At 34.4% G+C, this 14,365-nt stretch overlaps 1 protein-coding gene across 1 annotated transcript in view; it reads left to right on the plus strand.

The window, feature by feature from the left end:
* LOC123540424 (coiled-coil domain-containing protein 18-like) overlaps window positions 1–14,365 on the plus strand; it is a 56,113-nt gene that overhangs the window by 12,342 nt on the left and 29,406 nt on the right. Inside the window, exons 6-21 of the mRNA XM_045325478.2 lie at window positions 136–264; window positions 696–792; window positions 1,123–1,244; window positions 1,777–1,880; window positions 2,618–2,811; window positions 3,142–3,287; window positions 3,765–3,901; window positions 4,207–4,427; window positions 5,339–5,590; window positions 6,138–6,272; window positions 7,494–7,688; window positions 8,050–8,217; window positions 8,494–8,636; window positions 10,585–10,748; window positions 11,094–11,191; window positions 11,994–12,109. Of these exons, the coding sequence (XP_045181413.2) occupies window positions 136–264; window positions 696–792; window positions 1,123–1,244; window positions 1,777–1,880; window positions 2,618–2,811; window positions 3,142–3,287; window positions 3,765–3,901; window positions 4,207–4,427; window positions 5,339–5,590; window positions 6,138–6,272; window positions 7,494–7,688; window positions 8,050–8,217; window positions 8,494–8,636; window positions 10,585–10,748; window positions 11,094–11,191; window positions 11,994–12,109 (2,421 nt within the window). The remainder of the gene's footprint in view (window positions 1–135; window positions 265–695; window positions 793–1,122; window positions 1,245–1,776; window positions 1,881–2,617; window positions 2,812–3,141; window positions 3,288–3,764; window positions 3,902–4,206; window positions 4,428–5,338; window positions 5,591–6,137; window positions 6,273–7,493; window positions 7,689–8,049; window positions 8,218–8,493; window positions 8,637–10,584; window positions 10,749–11,093; window positions 11,192–11,993; window positions 12,110–14,365) is intronic.

Consider the following 14,365-nt stretch of genomic DNA (forward strand, 5'->3'; position numbering starts at 1 on the left):
GCAAGAATTATGGCCCCTTTTGGACTTAGAAAATCATGGGTAGGTCATTATTTCTATTATACAGAGACAAAAAAATTAGATGAGCGTCTGCACCCGCAAGATGGTGCTCTTGTTTTAATTTTATGTTTACTACAGGGAAGCTGAAGAGAGGTATGAGACAAGTCAGCGGGAGATGTTACAGTCAGAACGAAAGTCTAAACAGTCTCAGTTAGAACTTGACGAAGCTCGCAGTGAACTGTACGAGGAAAGGAAGATGAGAAGAAGGTTTGTGCAGGCTCTGTCATGGTTACCTTAAGTTATGTTGTCATGGTTATCTGTTGGCACGGTTACCTATATGTCGTCATGGTTACACATATGTTGTCTTGGTTACCTGTATGTTGTCATAGTTTCCTGCTTGTTGTCATGGGAACATGTGGATTGACATGTGGAACGATACCTGAACTAAAAATTGAGATTGTTAAAAGCAAAAGCTTATCTTCCTGTTTGCTGTTACAGTTAATAGCATTTTCCAATGAACTGCCCTTTTGAAATAGACAATTTTCCATACTGAACTGCCCTTTTTGGTAAAGACATATTTGTACAGACAGCATGAAAAGGAAACTTGTAGAAAAATTGATTTTGATTCAGATGTGTAACAGGTGTTTTTGTCTATTGCATAAATCAGTTGATCGTAACCAGTAAACTTTTATCTTTAGTTTGGAGACACAGAGAGATGATGCCATGCAGAATTTTCTAGAAGCACAAGATTCACTAGAAGAGTATCAGAAGAAAACAAATGACAGATTAAAAAAGGTAAACTTTTACAATTTTATTACAACAAGTATTGTTACCATTGTGTTTTGTGTATTTTGGTTTTTCAGTAGATTAATTTTCATTGCCGCCATGTTGTTAGGAGACTGTTACTGTAATAATGATGTGTAATAGAGTTTAACAATATTGTTAAAATCATTCTATTGTGAATCGAGTTTACTTAGTAATGTTTGGGTTGATTTCTTTTCCTCCGTTATAAATCATTTTACTATTGATGTATAATACTGCACCTAATACTAAAGTAGAAATCATTTCTTTCTGACTAAGTAATAAGTGTATAGTATATGATAGACAGTTATTGTGTTATTGCAGTATGAAGAGAATGAGGACCGACTGCGAGACAGCCTGTCACACGCTAACAGAGAACGTGAAGAACTCATTGAGAGGCTGTCCTACTTCCAAAACAAGGTCAAAACTCAACAAGAAGACATCAGGTAAAGTGTTATACATGTTGCCTTTCAGTTTATATCATTTCCTAGTTGGTATTCAGAGGTAATTGTAATATTTGTAGTTTTGTAATGTACTCAGAAATTATATTTATAAAGTTTTTACACTTGCATTGTCTGCAAAGAACTTTTATCCACTGATTTCATTAGTATATTGACCTTGGACAGTGCATTCCTGAAGCATGCTTGAATGGTTGACATTGTTTACATACTTCAGATTGTCATATGAGATATGTCCATTTTCGAAAGAATTGTGTTTGAACTAGATGGGTATGTTGTTACCCAGCATACTTCAGGTGCTATCCAGTATGTGAAACCCCCTTTATAACTACTGATACTGATCTTTTGAAATATAGTCCTAAACTATCAAGCATAATAATATTGTATATTCAGGTTTTTCAACTTTTGTTGTAAATGTATTTCAGACGTCTTCAGTCATTACAGGAAGTAGAGGAGGAGAATAAAGCATAATAATATTGTATATTCAGGTTTTTCAACTTTTGTTGTAAATGTATTTCAGACGTCTTCAGTCATTACAGGAAGTAGAGGAGGAGAATAAAACTGATATAGAAGAACAGAATAATGAATTGCGCACACAGATATCTAAACTCACACAGAAAATTTGTAAGAAAATATTCTTTGTGTTATCTTCATTGAAAAATATTTTGTTCTTTACAAACTGTATCTTAATCCAGGTATTTTGTGTTTAAGTTTTTACTGTCTAGAAGTTTTACTTAAATGGAAAAGCAGAAATTTGGTAAAACACTTCCTTGTGCCAGTGTAGGAGAGTTACTTTTAAACAGTGCCTGGGAATGTTTCTGAATAAGCATTTTATCCTGGTATGTTTCTGCTTTTTTGCAAAAAGAAGTAAGTTACAGAAAGATCTATTTTTACATACAACTGAAGTTTCTGGTGATTTTTCACTAGTGCTGGAAAACTCGTCTTATACCCTTCGATGTAAATAATTCTTATGCTGTAAATGAATATTTATGTTATTTAAGAATGAATGTCTCAATTTTTTATGAATATGTTAATTCTTTTGTTATTACTTGCAAAAAGTGCTTTTTAATAAAGAAATCCATTTTCTAAAATTGAATTCTAGAGTAATTTGTAGAATGTTGATAGGCAAAAGGGAGCTATTGTTATTCTAAGCTGAATGTGCATATTGAAATATCAAACTTTTGGATACAGTAACTCAGCAGAGCATTATCCCTATCTAAACAGTTTCCTCGAGCTGGATATTCCAGCCTGCATCTGAGACTTGTGGAAGATTCTTATAGCAAACATTGGTTCCAAACAGTATTGAAATTTTGAAATCTATAAACAGGATATTGGACCATTTTTCTTGTAAATGTTTACAGCAAGATTAGAGGGAGATTCAGAGTTAATGGAGAGTTTACAGTTTGAGAATGGACAGTTACGCAAAGAAGTGGATTGTCAACAGCAGCAGTTGGCACAGTGCCAACAGGAGATAGAAGAAAGCCGTACAATGTTGACACAGTTAGAACAGCTCGCCCAACAAGTACAGCAGACATACAGCAGCAGACCTTCTAGTGTAAGTTGTGCATATAAGAATCATATATGACTGCCTGTGTAAGACGAGGTTTTTCTGAAATTTGAGAGGCAGCATGAGCGCTAGCGAGGTTTTTTATCCACGCTGTCCAGAGTATTGGGAAAACGCTTGTATGGAAGTTATTTTTAGAAGTATTGCAGAATATTTTTAGTGTAGATTAAACATAAGAGAGACATTGGTTTTATAATAAAACCTTTATATGGATGCTATATAACAGTATAAAGTTCTCTGTAAGATGCATACACATAAGCAATGCTTTGATTAATCTAAAATGTTGTATATTATAATCAGATTTGACTGTAACTGTTTCAGCGTAACAACAGTTTTAGTGTAAATGACAGTGGAAACTTCAGTCTGAGACAGGGTCCTGATATCTCATCAACAGCTTCATTCCAGAAATCTACCGCAGGTGCCGAGTCCAACACAGCATCTGCCAAGAGTATACTGTCTGATCTCAGGTAAGTTCATGTGAATCAGGTATATTTTTGATACAGTAATAGTTCATTATCAAACAGCCTATTTGACATAAACACAAATTTCGTAACTAACTTCAATTGAAAATATATACATATTATTGTAATAATGTTGTTTATCAGTTTATTTAAGCTCTGTTTGGGCACATTCTGTATATGGTATCTGTTTATAGGAAAATGTATTACTTTAATATTCTAGAATCAGTTTAGAGAGTTTTAGATTCATTGAGATGATTTTTAAAATGGAAATTTAGATTTAATCAGGACAATGTTTTATAGAGGCAAATATTTTCAATGAAGTATTATTTCTGGGAATAACAATCTTACTATTCATCTAATATAAACATTCCTAAACAAATTTGCCACTTTGATTTAGATACATTGTATATATTAAAGTATAAAAGCAACCTTGAAAATTGGAAACCTGTTGTGATACCTGTTTATTGTCTATTTCTCGTACAGGTTAAAATTGGCGATGAAAGATGCAGAAATCCAGAGATTGCATGCCAGTCTACAGGAAAGACAAGTAGATGACCAGTCTGGTCTGATAGAAAATCTACGCACAGATCTCCAAAACATGATAGAGAAAAATCAGAGAAGTTAGTTCACATTTTAACAGGCTTTGCTCATGTTTATTTATAACCCGATTTTATTCATCACTATGGGGATATAAAGATATTTTATAAAAGTTTCAGAAACAGAAAAATACATTATTACTGTATGAACATCAAACTATGAAGGGGGAATTTCTTCACAACACTTATCTCGCCATTGTCTTTAAAATTGCAGAATAAAACTGGAACGAATGATACCCAACTTAGTATGTTTATAAATCAAAGAAATGTGACATAAAAAATAAATTTGATGACTAAATTGTGACTGGTGAATGTGATTTTGATTAAAGGTGCTGAACAATCACAAGAGCTGGATTCCATGGTTAACAAATTGACGGCGGAGCGAGATAGGCTGATGTCACAAGTGAAAGATTTACGTCGTGAGATGTCGGATAGAGACTCTGAGAACTCATCATTTGAGCTTCGTATCAATCAGAGAAACTCACAGCTTGTTGAACTGCAGGAACAGGTCAATGACAAGGCAATAGAAGTCACAAAACTTGATAGAAAGGTATCTGTTTTCTAATTGATATCAAGATAGAGAGGCATGCCTCTAGATTTATGTCTAGATTGGTAAATTCCTGTCATGTCTTGGCTTTTAGCTTGACAATTTGAAATTTTCAGATAGTAGAGCTTTTGTGTCACGAAAGGTTGAAGTTTTGCTTGTAAGCAGGTTTCTCAGAAACAACTTAGCCAAATGCTTTCAAACTTCACACATGTCTTCAGCATCATAAAATAAACCTCAATATCAGGATAGTTTTTCATGTATTCAGGTTTCTCAGCTTAGTTTTGCATGTAAGCAGTTTCTCTGAAACTGCTAGGCCTAATGCTTTCAAACTATACACAGTTTTTGGTGGCATTATGCAGTAACCTCATTGGCAGGCTACATAACTCTAATTTTTATTTCGTCAAAATTATCCTCCTTTTCAACACAGAAATTTTATGACAGTTTTGTATGTAAGCATGTTTCTCAGGAATTACTTGACCAAATATTTTTCAGATTCTCCACAAGTCTTTAGCATTAAGAGGTAACCTCACATAACAAGTTTCATAACTCATGATTGTATTTGAGCAAAACTATGGTCATTTTTCTCCTTAGAAAATTTTGCTTGAGCTTTTGTATGTAAGCTTGTGTTAGGTGGAAGAGCTTTAAATAGCTAAGCACGCTGTCATCTGACAGCTCTTGTTTTGTTTGTTCTCTTTGGTTTAGAGATACAGTGTTACAATTTAGGTCATATGTCATTGATTTGTTACTTGTGAATAAAAAGTAAAATGATAGGGATTCATTGGATTTAGCAATGAAGAATAGATTTTTAGAATGGTAAAATACAATATTGTTTAACCTGTGTATAAAGACCAAAACGTGAAGATAAAGTGATTCTTTAAAATGTCATTTATAACAATCTATTTTTCATTGCTCAGTTGCGTGATAAAAGCAGTCGGATATCTAGCCTTGAAGAACAACTACAGGAGAAAACCTCGCAGTGCACGCATCAAGCTTCTAGAATCAAGCATCTAGAGGAGGAGATCACAGCACGTGAAGATGAGGCTCAGGCACTGCACAAGGAATTGAGGGAGAAACAGGGTGGGGTAGATATTGCCCAGGAGGAGAGAGAGAGGATACAGAAAATACATAAAGAACAGTGTCAGGACTACCAGAAACAGATTGAAATTGTAAGCTGATATTTGCTCACAAAAAATTCCATGGTGTCAAGTAGTGCATGTCATGTTAAGTTTGTTGACCTCAGATTCTTTCCCAGTATTCATTTATGTTCGAACAACTTCAGGGATTTACAGAACCTTAGAAATTCTACCAAGGAGCATGCCCTTGTCTAATGATATGTAGAAGGTCACCTTGCTTCTGCTTCCATGATATAAAAACTGAAAATTTGCCCTATGACCTTTATGGGGTTAACTACCAGTAATATGAAATTCACGAATCATTAAAACGTTGCAGTTTGTGTGTGCTTTACTCCGAGAAATAACTAAGTGAACACAAATATTTATATATAAGTCTGCACAGTAATCTAGTGTGTCAAAAAATAATTATTTTAAATCTGTTGAACTTATGTAAGAATGATTTCTTAAATTTAGAATGACCATATTTCTTGCCTTTTTTGGACCTTCTTAGCCAAAATAATGCAGTGACTTATCCTTGTTAAATGAAGATTTTTGCAGTATATAGATCAACTTCATATTTCTGTTTCCTGTTTTATAACAGTTACAAGAGAGAGCTGAGAACAAAGCTAGCCAGGCCCTGGAGTGGGAGAAGCAGACGGACATTTTACGGCGGGAAATCTCAGACAAGAATCATTACCTACATGAAACAGAACAGGAACTTGCCAGAACAAAGAGTGTAAGCCATATACGTCAATTATTCTGATAAAACACATGTACCATGTCACTAAATACTGTGAAATCATTATTATTCGTGGGGGATTAATTTTCATGGATTTCATGGTTTAGCTCAACCACGAAATTAAGTTCCAGCGAACAAATTGTGCCCGCGATAATATTAATTATAGGCAGTTTCGCCAAAAAAGACACCATAGCCGTCTGACCTGATCCGTAGTTGTGTACATGCTGCAGTACTGACCTGCAGCTTTTGTGTAGTTTATTGAGGCTCCATCAACGATAAACATAGGTATGTGTTGGAACAAAACCGACTTTCATTTAACCTTGGTTTGTTTACGACATGCTGGTCAGAGTAAAAGTAGATACTAAAAATAGAAGTTTGACGTAACGTCATGTGCCAACTGCACTATTCTGTAGCTGTTATTTGTTGGGTTTTTTCGGCACCGCTCTGCAATGTTTATACACTAGCCTTTATTTTTACTGACACGTAGTAAACTACTGTTACTTTGGGACTATTAAATAATTATTATAAATTAATTGCTAGATTTGCATCCGATGCATTATTACCCAATTTACATAAAAATTCAACAGGTTATAATTTAAGATGCAGACGTGCATTCATTTTGCAAAAAACATTCAGATGAAAGTCTAGTTTTGATACTTTTTAATGTGCGCCGACTTTTCTTATTGAATATTTCACAGTTTCATTAGATTTTGCAAATTTAATTAGGGGTCATATAATTATAGATAACGCAGTCTGTAATTGGCACATGATCACTCGCTAATCTCCCGCAGCGTAGATTGCAAATTCCGTAACCATATTAGTGCTGTTTGACATGTGCAGGTTTCACATGGAAGAACAAAAGGACATACTAGATATATTCCTGGGGAAATCATGAAAAAAAATTTTTTTTTCAAAAATTGAAAATCTTTGAATTTACGTCCCCACGAAACAGCCGTTTTGGCCAAAACCACGAAATTTCATGCCAACAAAATTAAATGATTTCACAGTTTCCAGTTACCAATGAAACATATGCAGTGCAGTACAATTTTGGTTTAAGCTGATGTGTAGTAAAGACATAGACACATTGGCTATTTACTTAATGTACCATTATCTGTTTTATCTTAATTTCTGTCCCATTGTTAGGTTTATACCTGCAAATATTTGATTCTACCTGTCTGTACGAACACAATATTTATCTTTGTCTGTCTGTTTGCAAAGGACCTGAAGGAGAAGACAGATCAGAGTCGAGATATTTTACGTGAGTTAGAGTCACAGTCCAGAGATAGTACAGAGCAGATTAAACAACTGCAGTCAGCATTGAACATGTGTAAAAAGGAGATCAGAACATATATAGGTGCTCTCGAGGAATCAAAGGAGTTCTATGACAGGGAGATCAAGGAGAGGGAAGATAAGGTATATGTTTACATAGATTCAGAGAAACATGAAAATTTGATAGTTGTTAGATATTTATTAAGTTCTTTCACATGAGGGAAGTTGTTTATCTGACTTACCAAAGGTCATCAGCGCTACACAGGTGCCTGCAGCATCATAAGGGACCTTCCTCGACTAGCAAACTAGTTTAACAGAGAAGTTTTGTTTAGTTACAGAGAGCACAAGTAAAGGTTAGAAATTTTTAGTATTTCTTATAAAAACATCTGAATAAGACAATAAGGTGAAAGGCAAAGTAGAAGTGAAAAAAAAAAACAACAGACTTTGTTTACATATAAATGTCAGTGGATTCCAGTAAATCATATTCCTATATTGACCATTGTAGATAAACCATATGAGTAAAGAAAACAAGGTGAAAGGTCATGAGTTGGAGGTTAAGACACAGGAATGTGAGCAGCTAGAGAAGGATGTCCTCGAGGCACAGAGTATGTTACAACAGGGTACATCACGTATACATGAACTCGAGGAATTCCAGGCCCAGCTACAGGAACAGGTTATATATTTATACAGTAGATTCTTCTGTTTTTCAAGAAAGTTGTAGATATTTCTGGTTTCCAGTCCAAGAGATTGATTTTATAACATTTAGTTGATGAATTTCTGTTAAAAGCTCCAGCAGAAGGGCTGTGGTTCATGCCAGTTTCATATATGTAACTTTATGATATTGATGAAATCAACTTATGACATGAACAATGCTTCAGCTTTTATGGAATGCTGCATATCTTCTGACGTGTTAGATTCTGATATATATTTATGACAAAATCTGTTACAGATATCCAACTTAGAGCACCAGTTACTGACGGGCAACACTCAGTGGATGAGTGATCAACAAACAATGGAGACCAAACTAAAACAGGCTTGTGAAGATTTAGAACTGAAAACTAGTCAACTTAAGGAACTCACTAAAACTCTCAAGTAAGATGATTTTAGTTTAAATTGATTTTACATTTGTTGTTAAACAGACTGCTGTTGTCCCATTCTATCTTGGATTTTCAACCTCAAATGGAACTAAGATAAATCAGGGCCCATTTTCAACAACTTCAGAAGTCTGGAACTTTGACTCCTGTTTCTTCTTCTGTTATTCTTAAAGTAGCACACAAAGTAAAGAGGCAGAATGCTTAAATAGAGAATATTAGGTTACTGTCTGACAAATTTAAATTTATCAGGTGAGTTGAAGAAAATATATTAGGCGAGGCTGTGCTGAGCCTTATATTTTTTGGTAGACGAGCCTAATAAATTAAAAATTTTCAGACAGTAATCTAATATTCTATTTATCCTACCTGTTCAGAAGATAGGGAAAAAGTCGTTTGAAAGAGCAACAGCGTGCAGACTTGACGTCATCGGCCTATATGACGTTTGCAAGTGCAATTCTATTTGTGGATAAAATTGAAAAATTGCAGTAACTTTTTTGTTTCTAAATAAAAACTTTTGATATTACCACTTAGTTAGAACATTTCCAATACAATGATAACGGTTTCTATGAAAAATTCGGAAAATCTGTGTTTTCAAAATTTCCAGCTGAAGTGCTGTAAAAGTGAAAAATAGCAATAACATTTTTGCTTCAGGATAAAAACCTATAATTTGACCACTCATTTTCCTATACAATGTTGACGCTTTCAATGCAAAATTTTGATAAAATAAGTGATTTCAAAAGTTCCCGCAAAAGTGATATCTTGACACTGACTAGATAAAGCAAAGTTTATTAGGCAGGCCGATTTTGTGCTATATCTTGTATGAGTGTAGGATTATGAGGTTATTTAACAGTGTTGAGTATTGCAAACGAGAAGAAGAAGAACAGTGTTGAGTACAATACTGAATTCTCGTGGACGAGTACACAGCAGTAATAACCCATATTTTGACGAGGTGAATGCTGCTGTGTACGAGTCCAATTGAATTCAGTATTGTACTCAACACTGTTAAATTACCTCTTTATTTTCACCATAAAAAGATAGATGTAGAAAACAAAACTTCATACATTTTAACTCGCAAACAACACACATTAATATAAAATACGTTCTTCTCTGATAAAGATCTACTCTCAGTGCAAAAAATTTCGAAAACAACTTTGTGAAATTTTGAACCAAAACCATGATAATGGGATAGGAAATGTTCTAACTAAGAAATTGAGTGCTTACACTAAACATGTTTCGTTCAAAAATAAGAAAGTTATCGAATTTTTTCAAAAAATATTTACTGCTGTCGCTATATACAAGGCAAGTACATGTAATTTCAAATCTTATAAGGAATCGGAGGTTGTCCCTTCCAATATGAAAAAGATATGGATTTTTTGGACTGGAGTCCAATATGAAAAAATATGGAGTTTGTGGATTGTAGATTTCAGATGTTACTATTATAATATAGTATACTTAAGTACATGTGACAAACAATACAAAACTGGTTTCTATTGTATTGTCACATGATAAAAAGAAAAGCTACCAATTGGTTAAAAATATATAGGTGTGAAATAAAAATATTTATTCTGTGCCAATAGCCAGCTCTGCAGATTGTTATGAGTGGTGACGTGCTTTAGACAAAGTTTTGGCATCCTGAATATTTGACATTCTTAAGTCTAAATGGTCAGACTTCAAACCCCGAGTCCTCAGTCAGGTTTTTTTTTTTATCAAAATAAGCCTCTTTTACTGCCATCAAGTTGCCAGCGGTCAGTGGCTCTACCAAGGTATCTGAACCTTGGGAGATTTTTAAAGCTTGACAGTTGGAAAGTTTTCATTCACTATAATGTTTTTCATTGTTTTTACACTTATATCCATTAAACATTTGAACACCTAATGAAAACATTTCAGTTTTGTAATGAATATTTTCTCAAAGTGATTGTTAAATATTAAATATATTGTATAACGTTCAGGCATGTAGAGGAAGAGAGAAGCAAGTTGTCAACAGAGATAGAACTGCTGGACTCGCAGCTACATGATGAACAACAAGATCAGGAAGTGAAGACTGAACGTGTCTCCAAACTGGAGAGAGATCTCAGAGATATAAGGGTGCAGTTAGAACAAAAAATTGAACTTGGTATAGTATTTTAGCATTTTCAAACTATCAATTCTACCAGAAGTAATAAATTTCACATCAAAAGCTTTCTGTAAATAGACGTCTGCCTGTGTGCATGTAATACATCTCAGAATTCTGGTATAAGAAGTCATTATTCATTTATATTAGCACACACCTACTAGACTAAGAGGGCATACCTGCCCGTCATTATTGTATGAAAGTTTACTTTTTGTCATACTATACAATTGTTATCATTCCCATACGCATCAGAAAAATAGAAGCGAAGGGTCATTATGTAGAAAATACAATTCAGAACTAGTATACAAATCTGTTTCAATATAACCAAAAAAACCTCATGTATTACAGTGACAGATTTTGAGGACCAGCTTCACCAGAAGAATGCTGATATGGAACAGCAGTTACAACTTGTCACTGACCTTGACATTGAAATCAAGAGATTACAGGTAAAAGTGAATCACAGGTGTCTGTTAGCTTCATATACTAGGAACAAAGAAACATCTGGAATAACACACAATCATGTTGATGTCAATATATTATTTGTGTCCATGTTATACTTAATAGGTGGTCTAAAGGTCTTTGCTTTATACTACAAATTTCATTTTATGAGATGACGTAAAGTAATCTAGCAGATCTAACTGATCTTTAGAAGATTTGTGTCCTGTTATTAGACAGCTGTTGCTATGGTGAAACCGTTAGTAACTGTTGGGGCCTGATATTCATTTATTTTGTGGTTGCATCAATGTATGAAATTAAGCACAAACAAACAATTAAAATTCCAGTTTGTGTTGTCTGTAAAAGCTGAACTGCACAATTTCCTGTCCCCATGCAATAGCTTGTTTTAGCCAAAAACGACAATATTTCTTGTCCAAGATATTGAATTATTGCACAGTATGTTAGCCTTCACATTGGCTTCACTTGGTTAGCACGCATAATTGTGTGATCTTTATAATTTATCCCATCCATGAACTAAATTGATGAAGAGTTATTGGTATTTTAAATAAGAAACACCACTTAGGCAGCTTATGGTAGTAATACTAGATATCTTATTTACACACCTTATGTATTTTTCACATAAAATCTGCATAATTTTACTATGGGAGTAAACCATGTGTTGAAAGGATATGCACCAAGACTTGCACCTTGTACCGATAAATTCATCCATAGTTTTTTCACATATATTTTGTTTTTCATTTAGCATGTGAAATTGCTTACAATCATTGTAAGATTATAACTTGTGTATTACAGGATATGCACCAGGATTCTCTAGAGAGGATTGCAGACCTGGAGAAGCAGTTAGATCGTGCTGGGTACGAGGCAAAGGCGAGGGAGGAAATGATGGAGGATATGAAAGATTCTCTTACGTAAGTTTACATCTGTATTATGCTTACCTCTTAATACATAGAAGCCCACCCGCTTAGCTCAGTAGGTAGAGCGTTTGGTCTACGGATCGCGGGGTCGTGAGTTCAGTCCTCAGGCTGGGCGTATGTTCTCCGTGACTATTTGATAAACGACATTGTGTCTGAAATCATTAGTCCTCCACTTCTGATACATGTGTGGAAGTTGGCAGTTACTTGCGGAGAACAGGTTTGTACTGGTACAGAATCCAGGACCACTGGTTAGGTTAACTGCCCGCCGTTACATGTCTGAAATACTGTTGAAAAACGGCGTTAAACCCAAAACAAACAAACAAACAAATAATACATAGAGGAAAAGATTATACATAAATAGAATGTTAAAGCCAGAAATGAAGTACTACACGAGAGATATGAATAACATGTAATTACATTGAATGATAGGAAATATTTTGTTTCGTTTGTTTCTAGAAATTTTTTTAAATGTAAGTTCAATACTAGTATTGATGCTCTTTCCAATGAACACCTGTCTCGGCAATTTTACTCTGGAACAGCGGTACATACAAAGCGGAGTGAGCCACATCTAACTGAAGATGGTGTTGGCATCAAGGCCCTTCTCCGTGTTCTGTTTTAATGGCATGAAGAGGATGTTAATCAAAGATAGGGTATGGATCATTAAGATATACTTGATACTGTACTGTACTGTGTCTTCATGTTCAGGTGTAATATTTCAGGTTATGCCGTCCAAGAAAAAGTATTAAAAGCTTGAAATTTAGTTCATTTGTTTGTGTAAAAGTTATGCATGAAGTTCATTTAGTTTTATTAAAAAAGTGGTTACTTTATTATTATATCCCCCTTTGTTAGTATATCTATCCATCATTTACAATTCTCTCAGCTGTAACTGACGTTTAAATGATAGAAGAGAATCCAGTGAAACGTTAGGAAAGTTTACACAAATGTTGAGCATGTTAAGAAATGTGTGTCATTCACACGAGATAGGTCTGTACCTCCCACATCAAGGGCAGTAACTCCAACCCTATGTCATTTCTATAATTTCAGTTGTATGTGTGATTTGCATACACATTTTGGTTGAAGACAGATGTTACCTCATTTGTTAGTGTAATATTTAGGGCTGTCATTGATTGGGTCTTAGGCATATCGACGATACCGATATATCAGAAGACAAATATCGATGATACATCGATATATCGATTATTAAGTTAGATTAACAACCTATTTGTTCATATGCATACTATATACCTTCCTGTAAATGCTATTTTTAGTTTTATTGCCTACTTTTTATATTACTGTTTGATTGTGTTGTACTTGTATTTATGAAAATAAAAGAAACAAATAAAAATTAATAAAATCTTTCATTTTTATTTTGCCTTCACTTCTCTTTTGCATTTATCTAAATTTACAACTTTGTAAGCTTAATTGTTTTTGAGGGTCTGAATGTTTATCTGGATAGTTTTTGTACCCCCCGACAACAAAATTGTAAGGGGGGGTATACTGGTTTCAGGTTGTTTGTCTGTCTGTCTGTCTGTCCGTAGACGCAATCTTGTGCGCACCATCTCTCCTTATCCCCTTGACAGAATTTAATGAAACTTCACACAAGTGATCAGTACCAACAGTAGTTGTGCATGGGGCATGTTAGGTTCTTTTAGAAAAAAAATTTGCAGAGTTATGGGACTTTGTTTTTTTTGTTACTATACTATATACATAGACACAATCTTGTGCGCACCATCTCTCCTCATCCCCTTTTACACAATTTAATGAAACTTCACACAAGTGATCAGTACCAACAGTAGTTGTGCATGGGGCATGTTAGGTTCTTTTAGAAAAAAAATTTGCAGAGTTATGGGACTTTGATTTTTTTTTTGTTACTATACTGTATATATAGACACAATCTTGTGCGCACCATCTCTCCTCATCCCCTTGACACAATTTAATGAAACTTCACACAAGTGATCAGTAACAACAGTAGTTGTGCATGGGGCATGTTAGGTTCTTTCAGAAAAAAAATTTGCAGAGTTATGGGACTTTGTTTTTTTGTTACTATACTATATACATAGACACAATCTTGTGTGCACCATCTCTCCTCATCCCCTTGACACAATTTAATGAAACGTCACACAAGTGATCAGTAACAACAGTAGTTGTGCATGGGGCATGTTATGTTCTTTCAGCAACAAAAATTGCAGAGTTATGGGACTTTGTTTCTTGTTAACATACTATGTACATACAGTCTGCATATGCAATCTT

Source organism: Mercenaria mercenaria, chromosome 15, assembly GCF_021730395.1.
Source record: "Mercenaria mercenaria strain notata chromosome 15, MADL_Memer_1, whole genome shotgun sequence".
Classification (NCBI taxonomy): Eukaryota; Metazoa; Mollusca; class Bivalvia; order Venerida; family Veneridae; genus Mercenaria; species Mercenaria mercenaria.